Below are 22,638 nucleotides of genomic sequence, written 5' to 3' on the forward strand. Positions count from 1 at the left end.
AAATCTTATAACTGAACTTATTAATATATATTTTAATATATTATATATTATGATGCTAGGTATATAAATTATGTATGTAAATATATTGTAGGTAGTATGTCTTGGTATATTAAATATTGATGGTATATTCTTTATTCCTGCTACACTTTACCCTTTACATCTAAATATCCTTCCACCCAAAGGTTGTCTGGAAGAAATCGCTTTAAGCGATAAGACCGCCATTTGTACATATGTGTTAGATTAAGTTTTGTATTGTTGTCCATATTTTTGTGTGCAAATAAAGAATATCTTATCTTATCTTATCTTAAAAATCAGTGCGCACTTGAAATAAAAAGGGCTATATTGATGTTGGCATTTTCTAGGTGGAACGTGTTCATTGCTTGCGAGTGTAAAACAACTTGTTGAAGGTAGCAGGCAGGTAATTTAAACAGTTTATCCAGAACTTACTCAGTAAACAGCGAAGGTTAGTTTTTGGTCGGCCTCATTAGTTTGTTGGTAAGATAAACCAATTTCGGTTAAAGTTTAAACTTGACCGTTTGTTTTGTATGTACTTAATCAAAAGTGAGGTGACCATGGGGCAACTCCCCAGTCAACGAGTCAACAAGTGACGTGAACTTTCTTTGTAGTTCATAGTAAAGCCTCTTTTGTGTTGTTGTTTAAACATGACCGTATTTTTGGTGTGACGTGGCAGGATGCCTTCAAAGGAAATGCCAAAGGTTAAAAGTTGCTGTACTGTAGTGTGTTATGCTTGTGACATACGGTGACGACCGAATGGCGTATAGTGGTTAGTGACCCTGACTACTGAGCCGAAGGTCCCGGGTTCGATTACCGGCTGGGGCAGATATTTCGTCGCAGTCGTATAACAATGACGGATCTGCAAAACAGCAACTTTACAGGAGAGCCAGTTAAAGTTTTTAAACAACGTTTTGTACGATAAAATGAAAACGGCTGAAGCAATTCATTTGAAATTTGGTCACATTATTATACGAATGGACTTTTGCAATATAGGCTGTATAATTAGTCTGTAATAAGTCTAGTTTTCCTGAAAAATCAGATAGGTCATTGTTCTATGTATCCTACTATGTCGCATTATATGATACGTCGTTTTTTTACGTCGTATCTAATGGCGTATTATACTTTTCGTCGTTGTTTTAGGTAATATATGGAAAAATTCAAAGACGGATCTTTAAATAACCTATTCAGGAGGGTGCTGATTGCGCTATATTATTTTTTGTTTAGGTCCTTTTTTTTGTACAAAGTACAATTATTTTATAAAATGTTTTTTGAAGACCCCATTGTGTCCCAGCATCAGTCAATAATCATCCAATGCTAAACATAGGCCTCTCCCAAGAAGCGCCACAACACTCGGTCCTCGGCCTTCCTCATCCCGCTACTACTGGCTACCAGCCTACGGTTGTCCTTGTTTGTGACTCGAGAATTCGTCCACCCCAACGGTTATCAGTTCTTTGGCAGATGTAGCCAGCCCACTGCCACTTCAGCTTGCACATTTTGACATCTATGTCGGTAACCTTAATCCTCTGACGGATACCCTCATTTCTGATACGATCCATCAGAGAAACCCCAGCATAGCACGCTGAGCGACTTTAAATCGGTGGACCTATCTATCTGCCCCATACGTCATCACTAACAAGATGCACTGGTTGAAGAAGTCTTTTGTCTTCAGGCTCTGATGATAAAAGTCTTCTTCTCTGATCAGAGATGGCCGAGGAGAATATATGACGGAGTTTCCCAACTCAATTGTGACCCACTGCTGGGCAAATGTCTCTTCCTGGGTCTTCCAGCTATCCCTGTCCATGGCCTCCTCATTGCAGTTCCTATTAAACACGTCTAGGTCATCCCGCCATCTTCTTCTGGGTCTGCCCCTGTGCCGGCGGCCGTTATCGGCTGCCCATTTGGTGGCATTTTTACCCTACCTATCCGGCTGCATACGACAGACGTGCGCCGCACAGCCTCAATTCAGTTTAGCGGTCTTAGCAACACGACGAAGGACGCTATCTCGCCCAAATAAATTACTCATTGAATATTGTATTTCCTGCCTATCTACCTCAACCCTACGTCCCATGCTGTTGGTCATGTCTGTTGTCTTCGAACGGTTCATCTTAAGTCCAACTTCAAGGCTTGTCGTGGATAGCTCTCGCAACATTTGTTGGAGCTCGGGCGTTGAGTGGGAGACTAGGGCAATATCGTTCGCAAAACCGAGGTTTGACTATTTTTTTACTTCTAACATTGATGTCCTTGTCCTCCCAGGACTGTGTCAACTTCTTGAAGACCTCTTTGAGGAATATTGTAAAGCGTGTACAGCGTGGGTCGCCTTGCATGACACCCTTTTCAATCGGAAACGTTGGACCAGTCCCAGGTTTTTCCAATTTCACGTTAGCTGAGCTGTTTATGTAGATAGTACCAACGAGTTCGACGATCTAGGTTGGATGAATTTTACGGTGTTAAGGGCTTGCTTGCTTGGTGGTAGATACTGTCGAAACCTCTGGTATAGTCAATAAATGCAAGGTAAAGTGGTGTGTTAAACTCAATTAACTTTTCAATAATCTGAATGAGCGTGTATTATAATATATGGTTCGCGGTAAAATAACTAGGTCGAAAACTGGCTTGTTCTGGTGGTTGATGTTAGTTCAGCAGATAACGGATGCGATTGTGAATTATTTATACATGTGTGATGTCAAGCTAATGGGTCTATAGTTTCCGAGGTAGGATTTCTCACCTTTTTTATGGAGAAGTCAGTATAAATAATGTGAGAATTACATAATTTACGGGGATTTTTTTCTGAAATTAATACATGAATAAAGTGGGCTCAGCTATTTTTTAGAGGAAAAGCCCCAGTATAAATCGAATGCTGGTGATTGTGAAACCGCTGAGCGAAATGATCATCGCCAAGCAGTTCAAGATGATCCTTACATAGCTACGGATAAGATGATACCAATTTCCTTAATTATTTACTGGCCCTGGTAGCTGTTAATACAGAAATTCAATGTTTGAGGTGGATTCTGCGACTGACTTGGTTTGTATGTTAGGTAACTCATGCGAATGGCTGGAAAAACATAATTCCAAACCTACCCGCATGGTACCGTGCTCCCATCGTCACCTGCCTCTGGCGGTAGAGGTGATGAAAAAAAAAGTACTTACATAATTTTACATTGTTTTTTAGCACATAGTTTTAAAAACATAATAAATTAGCAAAAATATACTGAAAAATCATAAATTTATTAATTTTTCATTGAAAATACGTAATATTATGAAAGAACAACGACGTATCCTAAAATAATTCCAAAGAATAACGACGGTTATCTACACACGACTACCACTTATCCATAGAATAATGACGGTTTATACAAAACACCAATAGTAAGGTCATAGAACATAGTCGCATTTGAAATACCGTCACTAAATTTAACAAACAAACAATATTGCTTTTTTAAAACACCATAACTAATTATAATTAACTTCTCAATGATTTAAGCGAAAACTAGAGTTTTTATTTAATTAAAACAAAGTCCCAAGTTTGACGACGGATTTAAGAGACCGTCTTTGTTCTATGGGAGAAGTATAATAAATATATTTACTTGGAAAACAGAACTTTTTGAATAATAATTATAGCAAAAAAACATTTTAAGTACTCATTACGTGTTCCATGTGCTCCTACATAGAACACTGACAGAACAAACAAACCGTCGCGCGGGAGCGGGTCGCGGGGGGTGAGGGTCACCGCAAAACATCGACGGGACGTCACAAGCGTCCATGTACTACGCGAAAAAATCAAAACCGTCAGTGTTCGACTCTGTATTTCACTTATTATAAAAGATTTTTAAAAAAACTTTTGTTGTATTGGTAAATAATGAAATTTTAAAGACGAATCTGCAATAATCCGAAAATCGAAAAAAATCAGATCCGTCACTGTTCTACGACTGCGACGATTTGTTTAAAAACAGATATTAAATTTGTTCTCGGGTCTTGGATGTGCCCGTAAAATGGCAATAGGCCCGCCCCCTATTACATTGGAACTAACATAACACTCTGGCGAAAAGTGGGTGCCACAATGCACCTCTGCCTACCCCGCAAGCTAGTATATTAGTACAAGGCGTGTGTAGTATATGTGTTATTTTTGTGTGTATATGTCGCAGGCAACTGGTTTAATCTCCTGTTTGATTGAACCACTAGCCCGTTCATTAGATGGCGCTATTCAGTTGTATGACTAAAGGACAACTCGTCAAGTCGTTGATTGTAACGTTCGACGTCTTGACTGAACGTCATTCAGCGAAGTCGTTGAATGGGATATAGTATAGCAACTTTGTAATGTCTGGTTAGGGTGAACATCACCAGACAAGAGTCAACAAAAAGACTATGTTACAAAGCTCTTATCTCACAAATTAACTAAACAATAACAATAAACGTACCTTCATATTGTTGTTCATAATTATCCAGTTTCGCCACTTTTTTTCTTTGAAACTATCCGCCCGCGGCGTAATAATAGGTAAATCCATGTTGTCACACTATTTTAACACAAATAACGCACTTTAAAGCTAATTTATTTGCAAAAAACTAACAATATAGGTGCTTTTTGTGTCAGCTGTTAGCGGTTCGACGCCATATTTGTTTTATTCACCACCTGGCTGATTTTAAGTCAGCTAACTAGTTGGACGTTTTGTGACGCTTGTACAATCAACGTTCGGCCTAGTCATACAACTGAACAGCGCCATCCAATGAACGGGCTAGTGGTTCAATCAAACAGGAGATTAAACCAGTTGCCTGCGACATATATATGGTGAATCCGGGACAGTAATCCGAGATCATGTGAAATAGTAGGCATTATTTAAGTACTTGCATCTATTTTTTTTTAATTGGCAAGGAAAAAAAAAGTTTGCCTAGAGCCCAGTCCACATTTGTATCATTTCCTCGTATCGTGTGGCCTCGGCGCGTTACGTTATTACACTAGTTTGAATGCCAATATATTCTGTCATATTATATTTTATACCTTAATTTTTATTCGTAGGTATATGACCAAAAAGACTAACTTAAGACACAGTTTCTGTTTACCCAGTGGAGTTTTTCTGTATACCAAACTTTTGATAAAAAAACACGATATAGGTACCTACCTACTTAACTTATTTCTTTTTCTCAAAGTGACAATCAAACTGGAAAAAAAACTTCAAGACCTTAACAAGCATTTAATTTTGTTTCTCGCACAACACGCGGCCCTCTATTCCATTGTTTCTCTCAACATTTCGTTTATTGTTGGAGAAAAATAATAAATTTCACTCGCTTAGCACGATTAAGCTGTATTTTGCTCGAATGTTTTCGAAGAAAAAACGGAAAATGATAGCCAACGGGAAATGTTTGTAGTAATTAGTAAAGAAGAAACTGAGTATAATCGCTTGTTTTGGACTTTGATTGGACATGGTTTCGTTTTGGATGTAGTATGTAAGTAGGTACTGACTATAGTTTGCCCTATAACAGCTTTTAACTAAGCACATATTTGTATACCAAATCTTCTTCTTCTTCTCATAGTTTCGATCGTGTCACAATACCAAAATTATAGGCCAAGTAACAAGAACGTTAAAAACTAAACTCATGCCTACAAAACAAAGCTACTGAGACCGTCACCTTGTCACTTCGCTTACCCTAATCCCAAAACTTAAGGAAACACCTACAAATTTCCGACAAGTCGTTGATTGATGACCGTAGTTCGGACATGTTGCCTGAACAGGGAATGATCTCTAAGAAGCATCATTTACATACAGACAAGTCAAAGAAGACTTATGGCGATATAACACTGCTATTAGACAATCGATTTAAAAAAAAGGATTTAAGTGAGTCGCTTCACGAGGATCCAATAAATATTCAGATACGACTGCAGATTTTTTTCGGGATCTACGCTTTGTCTTAAATAGATGTGCCGAGGAAGTTCTAAGATAATATTATATTTGTAATGTAAAAAAAAAACCCTTCCTTCATTGGAAAGAGGAGCCGTGCCCCAGCATGGTGGGGACGTGATGGGTCGTGATGATATTTGTAATCCATGGCATTTTGTGTAACCTCTAAAACATAAGTAGGTACTTAGTTAAATTTTCATCTCTGCCTCCCTCTAGTAATGTTTGATTAAATTATTGTTACATTGAATCATAGTTATTATGAAATCATTACAGGGAATTCGAGTTATTTTCGAGCACAAGGATTACAATTAAAAGCTTCCACATCAGAAAATACCATGTACACCTACGACCTTATTTAAAGAGCTCAGAAACGTTTTCCAAATTAGCCTTCTTATAGCACGCTTCGCCTTCAAGCACTGGGGGTTCAGTAGCTATCAATAAATAACTAATAGCTAATAGCTACGCTAACCATGACGATTCTATTGTAAGTTAATCTTGTCACTTGATGGTTTTTTGCTGTATTTTATTATCAACTAGCAGTTTCCGCATTTCATTCAAATCCGTTCAGTAGTTTTGGCGTGAAAGAGTAACAGACTGACAGACAGACAGACACAGTTACTTTTGCATTCATAATATTAGTTAGGATTATTTTAACCCTTTCATAATGACAAAGTTTTCCTTATTGTCTGAGGTTTGTTTTAGGTAATATAAGTCAGTTTAGGTATCAGGTCGGAAAAGATCTCTTTCATGAATTATGTAGCGGTGGCATTCTTTGCCGATGTAGGGCGATGCGGGCGTTGATCATACCTCTTTTCACTTGAATTTAAACTCTTAACCTGCTTTTTTAAAGTCAAAGTCAAAATTTTTTATTCATCATACAAATATAAAATTTTCTGATGAACGTAAATTTTTACAAATTACTCTCCGTTCGGTTAAGGGGGGGCTCTCTCAAAAATGAGCTTACTAACTCTTTTTGTACAAATATTATAATTATGTACTTATACAGGTTTTGCAAAATTGACAAATTAAGTAGAAAAGGGGTAACTCATGGATTATTTTGAATAACTTTTTGTTTTATGCATATTTGTCGCTCTAACTTATGAACACGATTGTACTTTGCAGGTGTCATCGAATGCCACGTTTGGTGAACATTAGACTTGACTAAAAGAGAACTTGGTTTAAAATGTAATTTGACCTTAAGATGACTTGACTAATAAATAACTTGGTTAATAGTGGATTTGACAGTGACGTTCGGACCTGTATTGAATATAGTAATTTTCATAGCAATAATCTTCTCCTTCTAATTTTTGATTGGTGCTTGTCACCGTGTTGAAAAGATCAGCCCTGTATCACCCCTGGCTTAATACCAAGCCAATTTATTTAGTAAAAGGTCTACTACAATCCAAGCTAGCTCACCTGGCAAAATAACCCTAATGCATATTCATTTTAGGACCCACCATAACTTATACACTATCACCAACACTATGAATCTAGCGGGCAGTATTTTCTCAATTTCACGTGTGTTAGACATTAAAATATTACTGGAGGGTTACTCTATACTGTCGAAAAACGAACGAACGAGAGCTGCTGCCGTGCAAGGGCTCGTTTAATACGACGGCACCGTAGCTAAGACGGTAGTGAAGCTGCTTCCGAAGCTGGGAGCCGCGGGTTCGAATCCCGCGCAGGGCAAACATTTGTGTGATGAGCCTTGTGTCTGGTTGTCGTTTATATATTCAATATGTATATATCTATGTATTTGTCTAGATATATCAGCTGTCCGACACCTATTACACAGGTTCTGCCTAGCTTGGGGTCGGATGGCTGTGTGTGAGATGTCCCCACATATTTATTTATTTATTTAATCGAGGTAGAGTCGTGGCTCACGCAGAAGAGTTACGAAACTTCGTTTTTCGTTATCTAGAATGACCCCCTGCCTCATAAGATATTGCATCATTCATGACTTCCGGTGAGCGAGCTTCGTTTGATAAATGTTATCTGTAAATCAGGACTAATGCGCCAGGCGCCCAGGGGAATGAAAATGGTAGGTACATACGAATAAAACATATATATATATATAAAGCTCAGGTATTGCCAGCGTGATGAAAATGTGTCCTCTGAAAATGAACCGTGTTCTATATCTGTTTAATATCCGTGCGTGTATTGTAGGCAATTAGCAATTTGATGGGATATTATTGTATTGTTTGTCACTTTTCTTAATTAGTCATATGAAATCTTTTATCGCATATCGGTTAAAATCATGAAAGTATTATGTACCTACTCCCGTGGTTAAAATACGTATGATTATAATGTACCTAATATGTTACATTTTCATTGTAAGTCCTATATATAATATAGCTGTCCCCGCGCGCTTCGCTTCGCCTTAAAAAGTTTTCCCGTGGGAATTCCGGGATAAAAAGTAGCCTATGTTCTTTCCCAGGGTCTAGTCCGTATGTATACCAAATTTCATTCAAATCCGTTCAGTAGTTTTGGCGTGAAAGAGTAACAGACAGACAGACAGACAGACAGACAGACAGACAGACACAGTTACTTTCGCATTTATAATATTAGTTAGGATTTATACACGAAAAATGAGTCATTTTTATTCAATTAAATGCCGTGGTTCGTTATGCAGAACCGAATCGTTAACAAAAACCGGCTTGTATTTGTTTTAATTAGAAATATTTACTTTTCCCACAATTGGACATTTAATTTGTGTCCAGGAATAAGTAGGTAAGTATGTTGTTTCGTTTCATTGTACATATTTAATATAACGCATCCTGTGTTAGAGAAACGTTATACAGGGTTTCGCAAAAGAGGGTCATCCTGGACAAATTTTGTTCTATTATTTTTGGAAATTCTTTGCTTTACTCACACATACCTAATTAAATTTATAATTATTTACAGACATGCATGATGAGCCCAGCACTAAGTTAGTATGAGTATTACTGAGTATTACAATTAAATGTCTGCCAAACTGTGAAAACTCTGTTTAGAATGAAACAAATCTATAATGCATTACCTAAAAGAGAATTTGACATATTTCACGATGCTTTAAGGTCCTTCAAAGTAAACTTTAAAAAGCACATTAACACCACTTAATTTCCATTTCTAAGTTGCTTAAATTGTTTGTTTATTGATACCTAAATTGTTAATTTCATTGTTTGTTCATTGTTTATTCTTAAAGTTTACTAATGTTATTATTAGTTAAGAGTAGTTATCATTAACTTAGTAAAATGTTTCCTCATTATAAAGATAGCTGTAAGTACCTATAATTAAGTGAACACTTTATTAAGTATTTTATTTATTTAGCCTTGATGTATGTAACAAGTGTATCATTTGTTGGTCTTCAAATAAATAAATAAATAAATAAATAAAACAGTTTGCTAGCAGGTTACTCTCATTTCTAATTAAGTTATAAGCACAATACACACAATCAAATCAAAGTAGGTATTCTAGGTATAGACAGGTAATTAAATAGGCATAGCTAGATACAGCTACATAATACATATATTATATCTAAACATGTATAATTTATATACATACACCCTTGAATAGGGCCCGAATAGCCTATTCATCATCATCGATCTATCCATTTTGGTTTGTAAATAGATTGCTACCATTGATAGTTAAGATAGACGATGAGACAAAATTGATTGGGTTTCAGTAAATTCGTATTGTACTTAGTTGGTACTTATTTACTTAGTAAAGTATGTCTGGAATATAGATAATGCGGGAACGGTCACGAAATATATAAAAAAGTAATAGGTATAGGTTAGTTATATAAGTATGCCAAGTTACAGAAAGGTGCATTAAATATATGTCTGTCTCTTTCTGTCCGTATTCCGTATACTGTCAAAGCTGACATAAGCAAAGTTCCTTTGCGCAAGTCACTGATATTCACACGTCATTATACATACAATACAATACACTTTATTTGTACCAAGAACAAAATTAAACAAAACTTAAAAAATAAAACAGTACAAAAAGGCGGCCTTATACTTTAATGGTGATATTACAAAAATTACATAAATGTATATATCAGTGTACAATTACGAAAGTATCAATATTGTCAACCTTATGTACGGAGCTCATGGATTTTACGAAAAATATCAAACAATTTAATTCATTTAGTGCCGATATCGGTGTGAAAATACGACGGTGCGTGTGATGTTGGATAAATTTAAAACTTAATTGGATTTCAATTAATTGGAAAATGCACTGAACGGGAATCCTCATTATGCTACACCCTATAATATCTTTCATGTACTTAATTAAGTACATAATCTAGGATCACTCTGTAGATTTTATCAGTCCTAATCAGCGATTAGAATATCATTGGTCCAAAACCTACCATCAATTTATTAGGTACGGTGGCCTGCGCCTAAAAGTATACAGGCGGAGTTTTTAAAATAGCGATCCCTGATGATGAAGGGACCAGCTACATCTGTTATAAATCCGGGGACGTGTTGTGTGTGATGTGTGTAGCAGTGGTGTTTATGTGGATGTGCTTGAGCAGCATGTGAGCTTGAGATCGCTATTTTAAAATCTCCGCCTATATACTTTTAGGCGCAGGCCACCGTACAATAATAATGGTATTTTTGAAATAGGTACCTAGTGTATTTTGTCTTGCTGTATTCGTTTTGTCTTGACAACAAAGTCTGCAAGCTGAACCTGTAGTGAGCTGCCATATTATAGGTAAATCCAAAGAATGATCGGTACAATAAACATGATCTTTAGCGACGCCCATGAACTGGTAGAATTCGAAATAATAATATTTTTTAAAACTTGAAAAATAAATAGAAGTCGCAGAATATTGAAGTACAAAATTCAATGAGACTAATTTAGCAAGATGCGGTTATAAATTGTATAATTGAAAGAAGTGGAATGCAACTTAATTGCGTTTACATCAAGAACCGCAGAGCCATACAGAAACAGTCTCTGTTACCGTGCTCTAAGAGTTTAAATCTTATGAGAATTGGACCTAGGAGCTAGGGTACTATGAGACTAAACAGGATACTCTTGCAAGTGGGTCATAAAATTAGGAACAAACTCACGTTGAGAAAACTCAATTACATTTTAATTATGTTTGAGTTTTAGTTACATACCTATATATATATCGTATTATTGAAGGAAGTTAAAATGGTGGGCATCAGCTCATGTGGGATTTAATGAACCAATGGAAAGAGAGCATTAGTAGCCAATAGACCAATAGCGAGCAAGCGGCATAGCTCACCGCCTCACAGGCAGCGGGTGCGTATTGCGACGTATAAAAACGAAATGTATAATTTCACATTAATAACGTTCACAACTAATGAACGATACGTATAACAACAGCATCTATATTTTTATAAGGTATAAGATTCAATTGGTATAACGTACATTTCATATAATATCAAAATAACTAAAAGTCACGAAGACTAATATCAATTCGTATAAAACATACATTACGTATATCAATTAAAATATATACTATAATTTTGTATAAAGTTCTTCTCATATCACATAATCTGTGTTTAATTACCCAACGCCGTCAAACCCCTTAGCACCAAAACCTAAAGATAGGTGCGACGACGAGCAAAGCGAGGAGGAGCGTGTTAGGTGCACATGTTCGTCGAAACCAAAGCGGAGCGCAGCGAAGCGGAGCGGAGCGTCTCCCAACATAGCTTCAATAATAATAACGCTGTGAAAACGCCTAGTACCAAAACCTAAAGATAGGTGCGACGACGAGCAAAGCGAGGAGGAGCGGTAAGGTGCACATATTCGTTAAAAGCAAAGCGGAGCGCAGCGAAGCGGAGCGGAGCGTCTCCCAACATAGCTCAAATAATAATATTTTTTTTTTGTTCATTATACATAATTATATTATATCCGTTGAATAATATATGTTATAAACGTTATATATTATGAACGTATACATTTTAATCGATATATCAATTGAAATTATACATACTTTTTTAACGTTATCCTTTACGAAATTATGTATTTAGTAATTATACTTTCCGTTTGTTATACACAGTGAACGTTATACTTAATAAATGTATAAAATGAGGCCGTATACCTTGTCAATGTTATACTATTCGTTTTTATACCTCGTATTACTTACCCCCTCACAGCAGTAAGGGCGTGCAGTTTTGTCACATTCCACCCGCACCTACAATGGAACCTTTAAGTGTCGCATTGGTCAATTCAAGCGGTTTGTATTTTGTACGTTTTCGTACTTTCGTTCACAATTTTTTTTATTTTTTTTTTATTTAATACTTTATTGCACAAATATCAGATATAAGTGTACAAAAGGTAGTAGTAGTAACTTTACGAGAACGTGCGGGTGGTTATTATTATGAAACTGAAACAGTTATTTAACACGTGGCGTTAGTGTGCGAAAATAATATTTTGGCTACCTACCCTCATACTCTTTTCAACTTAGCTGCGGCTGTTAAGTTACTTAAAGAATAACAGAATGTTTTGAATTAAACTAGAAATAGTGGTAGCTACCTTATTTAGTTAAGAACTTGTTCAATTAATAAAACTATGAGGCCGCGGGTAAGGCTCACATTTCTGCTCTATGGGCGAGAATAAGCCCAACTTTTAATTTAAGCTTTACAAAGAACGCCACTTAAAAATGATTTTATAGCGCGGCTGTTTTAAAAAGCTATTGTGCTCTGCGATGTTATTAGCTCCCCCTAGTCCCCCTGTTTTAATTGTTTTTGTCCTTAAGGAAACTGTCTGACATCGCGTATTCGCATGACCATGTTTTTGTTCAACCTGTATTGCATTGATCAGCTTATTTGATCACATAAAGACCCACCACATTCGGTTCGACACTATATTCACTAAAATCCAATCAATTAAAGCTTTTTGACATTACGACCGACACGACTCAAACTTAAATGACACTCAAAAGTGACCTATTCTTTCCCATATTTCCAGTTTTGGGTTCCGCACGAAACACGTGTGTACCTGAACGTGTTTTCAATGAAAAATTGCTTCTATTGTTATTACGCGGCAGAATTACATTGTACGCATACAATGGGGAGTTGTGAAACAATACGTGTTGTTCGCGCCCGCAGGGTTGGCTGGCCCGATGATATTATTCTTTGTCGCCCGTGTATGTCAGACGTTATGGTTTATTGTAAGCTTTGGTAGGGAGGCTTACAAACAGCTAAATAAGCTATTCACTTTTGACGCTTATCATACTTACAAATCGACTATTCACTAGGATGTAGGTAGTGACTAGGTTCATTCAAACATGGACAGTTTTCTAATTGAAGAAGGTAAAAAAAGAAACACACACGTTTTTTACACAACATACATATATATAGGGGTACCTAGGTAACCTATATACCTTCCTATGATAAATTCAATGTGATGGGGAGAGTGTATGAGTTTGTATTAAGTACCTTATAAGGTTTCTAATATTTTTTCTCTTGTTTGTTTCAGATTGACATCAAAATGCTGTTGGATCGATGATAGGTAAAGATCAGAATAATTTCAGATATTTGAAGCGCTACAAACATTTAATACAACACTCAGCCCGTTCGACTGGAGGGTCATTGACATTGACATAATCTAGAGAATGTAATGTAACTGAGATAATAGTATCGATCAATATTATTAATTTTTGGATATACTCCTAACAAATACTTCTCACATAAAAAACATACATACAGACGAATTGAGAACCTCCTCCTTTTTTCGAAATCGGTAAAAATTGGCGCTTAGTTAAACCAGCTGGATTGTAAAATCTAGACCAAACGTTCCTAGTATATTTACCTATGGGAAGTGAGTTGAAAAATTGCCGCCTCCCTTAATAAATTATGATCCTTACTTAATGAAGTGAGTGAAATAATTTCCCTAATTAAGCGAGATATGGGTCTGCTGCGGTTTGAAAAACGAGCCACATCTGTCTCCTGGACTAACCTTGATGAAAAAATTTTAATGTTATAAGATTGATTTATGTGTAATTGTATATTATAATTATGTGTTTATTTATTAGTATATACTTCATTACTGGACGTTGCATATCCGTTATATGATATTTACACATTAAAAAATGATTAGCTACGCAAATAATCTGGAAACATAAATGAATTAACTATCTCTGTCTATTTATAGTACAAATACATTTAATAAGTTTACATTGGAAGATGTTTTCCTGATGTAGTCATAAAATAAAACAAATTAAAATACTGATTGGAGGAGACACTGAAATAATTTCAAATCGAATCCCCAGTTGAGAACTCCGATTTCTAGAAAAATAAAGCACTCGAAAAATACGCCAGCCGACCGAGCGAGTTTCCCAGCTTTTTTTCACAAACACAAACTTTACTGTCCGGGAGTTTTAAAGTTGGTATTTATAGTATGATTTTAGCACAAAGAATATTGAATTTGTTTGCTCATCGCCAGTGTAAGTTCACAGTCAAATAGGAAGTTGGGCTATCGTTTTCCCTGGAGGGTTACTTTAGCTTTACAAAAAAGGAACGAACGGGTGCTTTTATATAATCGGTAACAAGTAACAGTCCATCTATGAAGTCATGAAAACGGAAATGCATCGTAACTAATTATTTAAACCGGTATTCAATTGATGTGTTTCCCTTTTTTAAGCATAAATCTGTGCAAGAGAGTATCAATTGATATTTTTTTTTTACATAAATGTTCAACTATAAGTATACGACTGAAAATCATAAAAAGCGCAAAACCGCATCGTTTATTTTAGTAAGCTCAGCAGCACTCCGATACTTAAACTACAGTAACCCCCCAGGCCGTAGAAAAAGTTCGCAAATAACTAGGTACTAGTTCTAGTAGTTCTAGATCTGTAGGTACATGCTGGATGAACTTTTACAATAAATTTTTGTTTGCTCGTACCGATCCGGGCCGTAATGTTGATCTACTTTGTTGAATACGGCTGGATCTATCAATGATCTAAATTAAGATGGATTTGGGTTCACAAACACATCGGCCGCCTTGGTGACAGTACCCACTGTAACTCGATTGTGGAAATGTGTATTTATAAATGATGATAATAGTCTGTAATATGGAAGCCTGTAATATGGGTATCGGACAGCAGATATTATATCTACACAGATTAGATTTAGATTCTATGTTTACAAATTCAGTTGCAGTTCGATGCTGTTGAGAATTTTCTAATCAGTTCGGTACTTAATATTTGCCGGACTGGAGCAGTAGGCAAAGGCCCTCAGGTTTTTTAAATTGAAAATCTTACAGCTAATTTACAACTATACACAAATAATATAGAACAAACAGCCAGTTACAAGTTTTCACAAGTACGTATCTGTATACCATAAAATTTCCTGAAGAAGAAGAAGGCACGTAGATGCGGGTCTGTGTATTTTTTTTTATATGTACAAAATATGTGTATTGTACTTTTGGACATGCATTTAACGTTTGCACCACGCAACATACAGCATGAAGCGTGGCATGGCAGCGTGGGAACATCTCCGGGTTGCTTGGTTCGTTGTTCTACTGTATAGTGGGATGGTTATGTTTACAGCTTCCGGAATTGGCCGTTTGCCGGAAACGCTTCATGCCTTTGACGTTATCGTGATATTTGGGGGCCGCCAATCGTTAATATAGGACATTTTATTTGACCTAATATTTCCAATTCATCACATTATTGAAGGTTTTTTAAATTATTTCATAATTAGATGTATAGGCAAGTAGGTGCATCTTATGGCCACAGCAAGTAAAGCATCTGAATTTAAAAAATATATTTGTTGGTACATAATATACTTTTTTACGGGTTTTTTTACATAGGAAGGGCCTTGTTTGCATAAACATGCTAACCAGTCCGGAACCAGATGGAATAATACATACGCACTTATTCATTTCTTGATACTTAAAAACATAAGTATAATAATATATCGAAATAAGATTGATAACCGCTATTTATATGGTTTAAGAGATTTCGTCTGTTACGAGAACTGAGATCCCGTCGATCCATTAATCATATTCCTCAAACATACTTCGTCATTTGTCACTTCTCCCATCCACCTCGAACGACTTTGAAAAATTACTCGTCTGACGTACCCTCTTAATAGGCTGAGCGCTTTGTCGATCCTACTCAAGTCAAGTTCTCTCTTGTTCCAGATAAGACAACTGTTGCGAACGATGACGTCATCAAATGAAAACCACTAACAACCGACCAAACATGGACATAGATCATGTGGTATTGGATAAGGAAGCCATCAACCGTTTTGAACAGTACACCCTAGCGAAGCCAACTCTAAATGGCGGAATCGCATTGGACAGAAGCCAAGATGGCGAATCCATGGCGTCGACGAGTAGAAAACGAGCACATTTGTCCCGCCAAAAAGTTGTTTGCTGCTTTTGTTTCAAAACGACCAAGTACAGAAGAAAACAATTCATTATCGGCTTCCTAACAAACCTTGTGATATTTTCAGTACTTATAGCGTACACTTTTCTAGGATCATTCATATTTTTAGCTATAGAAGGCGGGTCGGACCTGCCGGTGCGGCCGAGGATTCTGCCGGACCGGCAAAAGTTGAGCCACAAAGATGTGAATGCGACGGTAAAAAAAGAACCGGAGGAGGAGTTAGACTATGGAAACTTGACGTTTTCCGCGAACTACTTTTGGGATGCTCGAAGTCGTGCGGTGGAGAACATTTGGGAAATAACTGTGTCGCTGAATATCTTGTACCGGGAGAATTGGACGCGGCTAGCCGCACAAGAGATACTTAAATTCCAAAACGAGCTGATGCAACGGGTGACGACAGAAATGGCGGCGCAGTACGGCGTCAGTTACCGGGAGATGGCATTGGGGGAATTCGGAAGTGACGTCACGAACCACTACGAAGAGCACGAATGGAATTTGGCCCTCGCGTTCTTCTACTCGCTCACCGTTTTGACGACTATTGGTAAGTTTCAGTTTAGGAAAAAAACTTTGGTCACAATCAAACATGTTTTTCATAGTTTTACATTTTACTTTATCTTTAAATACTTACCACTCCAACTTATGGTGAATATAAGGATACGTTGAATACAAAAAAAATGTGTTATTGGGAAATAGGTATAAAAAATATAAATGCCCAGCAGTGGATTATTAATGTTTTAATGAATAATTTTAATTAGATACTTACTTATTTGATATTTTTTAAAGATTTTAGCGGAGATTTAACAAACCCTTGGTAAAATAATAAAACCAACGTAATTATAACAAAATTAAGACTTAAAAAATAATAATAAAAGCAATATTTCTCTCTTTCACAGGCTACGGTAACATCGCGCCACGAACTATGCTTGGCAAGGGCGTCACAATTCTCTACGCCCTGTTCGGCATTCCGCTAACACTCGTCTATCTCTCGAGCGTTGGCTCTCTCCTATCAAAGATGGCTAGAAGTGTCTTCAGCCGAGCCCTCTGCTGCTGCCTCTGCTCCAACTGCGGCTACTGCTGCTACGACGAAAGAAGAATGGCCGAAAAGGAAAGAAGAATGAAACTAAAGAGACAGCAGGAAGAAATGATAAACAGCCAAAACACGAGCAAAACTCCAACGGAGGAATGCTATGTCCTCAAACCTGACAGCCAAAAAGATTCATCCATATCAGATAAACCAGCAACAAGTACTGCCAAAGAGGATCTGATCAGCTGGCCTGATACGGACTCTAAGCTATCTATGCGCGGTTTGAGCATACTTGCCCCTGTGCTGCTTTGTTTAGCAGCCATATTCATTTACATATCTATTGGAGCTTTAGTCCTTTTTAAACTTGACAACATGAATATTGTAGACGGATTTTACTTTTGTTTCATGGCGTTAAGCACTATCGGTTTTGGTAGCATAATTCCAGGAATGGGATACGCTACAATTAACGGCGTTCGCTATTATACTATTAATTCTGTAACGCTGTGGTTTTGTTCTGCTTACACATTGACTGGTCTAGCTTTGACTGCGATGTGTTTCGGAGTAATACACGACGAGATCATCTACAGAATCAAACACCAACAGAAAGAATGGTCTCAAAAGAGCAATATTGTGAACGATGAAGTCAATTTAAACGATCCATTTTATATGACGTCCTGACATATGTATAATAAAGGAAAGTCAGAAAATTTGTATAGCATCATGGAAGATGCATCAGTTTTAGAAAGAAATAGAATTGAAATTGATAATAAGGAAGTGGTTTTAAGTGTAGATGATATCCCGACGTTAGGAAATAATACTGAGGAGTTTCCACCCCCGCCGCCGGTTGAAGAAGAGATTGTGACAATTGTTACAAAGAAAGAGCCCAAAGGGGCCTTTGGTAACATGGTGGCGTATAATGCACTGCCAGAAATGTTAGAACATGTAAATGCGTCATAATGTAGTGATAGGGATCTTACTTATGAGTTATAAAGTCTAAAACTTATTTTTTCCATTGTTCCCTTTTAAAACATTTCAACGTTTATTTAAGTATACTATTTTTCACAGGCTGTGACTTAACACTTGTTTATGAATGTACCAAATTCTGACTTATTATGACTTGATAAAGATATTCAAATACTTTAGTATAATTTACTGACCTCTACAAATTCTTGTATATTGATACCTATCTATTTTTAAACTTGTTTATAAATACTAATACTATTGCCAAGTTTTGTGTATAAAAAGTGTATATACTTGTAAAGTTGGTCATTGTAAATAGAAGATATGCAATATCTTTGAATTATCTAAATGTAAGTACTACATAATAATATAAGTGTAATTTTCAAAAACATCAGAACTGTTGATATCAAACTCTGTAATTTTAAATGTCTAAATTAGTATAAATTGTTAGAAAGTAACCGGTTTAATAAATCGATTTCATAATACCAACAACCATTCATTTAAATCTCTTGTTAAAAGTAGGTACTTGCTGTTCAAGGAACTGTCTATTTTTATCCCCTAAGAGCAAGAGCAAGCGATGCGTTGCGGCGGCGGTGCGGCGCCGGCGCGGTGTCGCAGTGGGCACACGAGCGGTGCGGCGCTACAACGTTGTTTTGCCGCAGCGGCGCCGCAGCCGCGTCGCAACGTTCTTATACCGCCCCGCAAAAGAACTGAGCGGTGCCGCTCCGACGTCGCAACGCATTCACCCGCCGCCCCCGCGCTTCGTCTTGGTGGTTGCAAGTCCGGTTCGGCGCCGGAGCGCATCGTGTGCACGCCACAGATATTTCTATGTAAAACGACGCAACGACGCCGCTCCGGCGCCGCACCGCCGCCGCAACGCATCGTGTGCTCTAGCCCTAACTCAAAATTTTGATTAGGTTTCATTATACACATATAATATTATGTTTACCTGAATTCATAGAGCTTTTTACTCTTTAAAATAGGTTTAAAACTGATGTTGTACTATATGAATTTCAACTCTTTCACTGAGTTGAAACAATTTTCACTTGGTTGTAAATTAACAATATGGTCTATGAATTTGAGGTATAATGTATATCCACAACATAACAAATTTAACGAGTAAATACAAGGGAATTTAATCAAAACTTTGAATATTCAGACACAAATTATAGATAATCTAAATAACATTTACTTAACAGAAAAACTTATATAACTTAACTATGTAAAAGTACTTATACTAAACTATCTATAGGTATATTTTACAAATAAAAAAGATAATAATATAAAATACTTATAATATCATCCTGGCCTGAAAATATTCTACCCTTAATAAACAGGAGTTTATCAAAGGTAGAATATTTCTTTTAGTTCGCTGCCGTCGCCCGGGATGGTTCCGAGGAGGCTGGCAGCGTTCCCTCTCTGTATAGCCAGGCTGATGCGCTGGCTGAGATAGCTGCCAGCCCTCTGGTCCCTTGATACCTCGACCAGGCGCGACGAAAGTTCTTTTACTAATCGTCGCGCTTCGGGTCCCCACGGCCCCAGGGTCTCAACCCCAAACGGCACAAATATTTAGCTGTCAGACAGACCGTTGTATTTGCGCCGTTTGAGGTTTTCTGCAGCAGCCGCCGCCGTGCCCGCCGCCGCGGCACTACCCTGGATGTGGGAGGGGGCCACTGTGTCGGTGCAGGTGGCGTCCCAGACTAGGCATTTCCCGTACTTCCAGGGCATTACGGTCATACCGTCGGGCCTCTTCCCGTCGTCTCTCGCCAGGCCGGTTGGCTCCAGAATGGCGGGGATTCCGGCGCTCGCAAAGGCCCGACGTATGACGTCGTTAAGGGCCGCGTGGCGGGGTAATCGGCCGGCACTCCGCTGACAGGAGAGGCCGTGGTGGCCTAGCTGGTCGACGGGGTCCCCGCAACGGCAGCGATGTGGCTCGTTGGTCTTACAGCCTAGTCTCAAACAGACAGAAAGGTTAAAGGTCTTGCGGTCCAGCAGTGTGCCCACACTCGCAGATGGAAGGGCCCTCAACCAATGTTCCGACTCCGGTTCGGCAGAAGCCATGAGGCGGGCGCGGTCTGCAGGGCTGGTGGCAGTTTCTAAGAGATTTTCCTGAACCTGCCTGCAGATCGGCTCGTCCCATAGCCTCTGGGATTCCGGTAGTCGAGAGACATCTTGTTGTGGGCCAGCGATATCTGACCAGGCGCTCCTGGCCTCGGCCAAGTAGGTGACATCTGCATCGCCAAGCGATGGGTAAATTATCTTTCCGTAGAGGCCAGCCGTACTGTGTGCCGAGGACAGGAACGCCGGGAGGGCCACACTGGACGCCGAGCAGATGCCCAGGCCACCGAACCGTATCAACAGCGATGCCTGGGCTCAGCTGCGGTTATCCAGTTGGCAATTTAGAATTTCGGTTAATATATTTCTGATCATCGCATCCAAATTATTAAGTAAATTTTGGTGTCTCCAAATAGGTGAACATCGCAGTACATAGGTAAATTTTGGAACGAAAAGACAGTATCTGATGATTACCAGGGCGATTTGCGGATTAATTTGTACCAGCCGATGCGATGATTCCTGGAATTTTGTGATTTCATCGTCAATATATTTGGGAATCGATTCGTCAAGAACTGGGGATCCGAGGTGACGAAGCGAGCTTTTATTTAAGATTTTGATACCGGGTGCCAGAGAGTTAAATTTACTATGGATGTAACAACTCTTAAATCGCGTAACAGTAATGTGGATATAAATTAAAACCGTTAAAGTATGAAAACCTGTGTTACTTTCCATTTTCAAAGTAGGTATAATTGCCGCCATAAAAAGTAAATCATAATCTTCCAGTTTGATTGCAATACTTAAATATGTGCCTAACTAGAAATTTAATCATACATTGAGATACATACCAAATTCATTTTATACGCATATAAACATTAGTTAAAACCTTGTGGAAGCTACCATTAACAAAGCGGAAAGCTCCGAAGCTTCATTAATTGTTACATGTAAACAAACACGAACGTCTAAAAAGTTTCCAGTTTGAATAACATGAAACTCAACTATCATACAACTCCAGTGAATGCTATTGTTCCGTAGAAATATGGTGGAGTTCCGTCTTGTTTGATGCTAAGTATAAAGTCAACTCAGTTTAAACACAGATATTTGTTCTCAGGTCTTGGATGTGCCCGTAAAATGGCAATAGGCCCGCCCCCTATTACATTGGGACTAACATACACTCTGGCGAAAAGTGGGTGCAGCAATGCACCTCTGCCTACCCCGCAAGGGAGTACATTAGTACAAGGCGTGAGTGCGTGTTTTTTTTTTTTTTTTTTTTTTTTAAAGAGGCTTACGTATTCTGCTGCATTTAATTTACGCTATAATTTCGTAGGAATTATTATTTCTTGGCTAAAAGTATAGATTCTGATATAAATGAATGTTCATACAAGTTCATAAATGCACAATTAGTGTCAATTATGTTTAAACAGTGATTGCCTGATTTTTATTAGTAATAGGTATATCTATATTTTTTATCCTACGGTTAACCTCTCAGACATACATAACCCTGGAACAGACTAAGAACACATATTTTTGCCTACATCTATGGTAAAATTTCGTTCACCCAATATGATTTTACCGCACTTACGAGGTAAAAAGGCTCATTTTTTCCTGAATTTCGGCGGAATACCCCATAATTTTCAATCGACATCCTAAACATGTTACCTCAACCGAAAAGCCTACTGGAAAGCTCATGAATAACAATGGAAACAGTTTCAGCTGAAAAAAATCATAGAGGCTTTGGTTTTCAGCCAAATTGATATAAAGGATAATACGGTAGAAAATTATAAATGTATTTTGACTACCTTTATAATCAATGAATCACCATAATATTATTAGATAGTATTTTATTAAATGCATTTAAACGTTCAACAGGTTTTACGCGAAAAAACGACTTAGTGGGTTATTTGTAAAGTGAATTAATTGATCTAGTGTATTGGTACTCAACCCTTTTTATGAAAGGGCCACAAACACGTTTAAGTCATGGTGTCGCGGGCCGCAAACAAAATATTTTTTTTAACTATTATAAAGCGATGTAAACTATCGAATAATAATATAAAAAACACATGCATATACTACTCTGTGTAAAAAGTATCGGGATTAGATCAATAAAACAAAAATTTGCTAAGACTTTTTATAATTTTCAGTTATTTATTTACATTTACATATACCTATTTTGAAAATAAAATACCGATTGATAATGGCTTTTTAACGGATTTGTCCTAAAATAAATATAATGGATCGATTAAATACGGTCTTAAAAATTAGTTATACTTAATCCACTCCCGTTTTCAGGACTTTATAGTTGAACTGTACGCCATCACAACATTTTTTTAAACGTTGCGTTTAGTACTCGC

General features: G+C 37.5%; 1 protein-coding gene across 1 annotated transcript in view; it reads left to right on the top strand.

The window, feature by feature from the left end:
- Positions 1-18,688, top strand: part of LOC105386898 — a 256,587-nt gene extending 237,899 nt beyond the window's left edge. The window contains exons 5-7 of the mRNA XM_048626326.1: positions 13,338-13,370; positions 16,005-16,792; positions 17,145-18,688. Coding sequence (XP_048482283.1) covers positions 16,039-16,792; positions 17,145-17,953 — 1,563 coding nt within the window. The 5' untranslated portion in view covers positions 13,338-13,370; positions 16,005-16,038 and the 3' untranslated portion in view covers positions 17,954-18,688. The remainder of the gene's footprint in view (positions 1-13,337; positions 13,371-16,004; positions 16,793-17,144) is intronic.
- The last annotated feature ends 3,950 nt before the right edge of the window (positions 18,689-22,638 follow it).

Source organism: Plutella xylostella, chromosome 16 (genome assembly GCF_932276165.1).
Source record: "Plutella xylostella chromosome 16, ilPluXylo3.1, whole genome shotgun sequence".
NCBI lineage: Eukaryota > Metazoa > Arthropoda > Insecta > Lepidoptera > Plutellidae > Plutella > Plutella xylostella.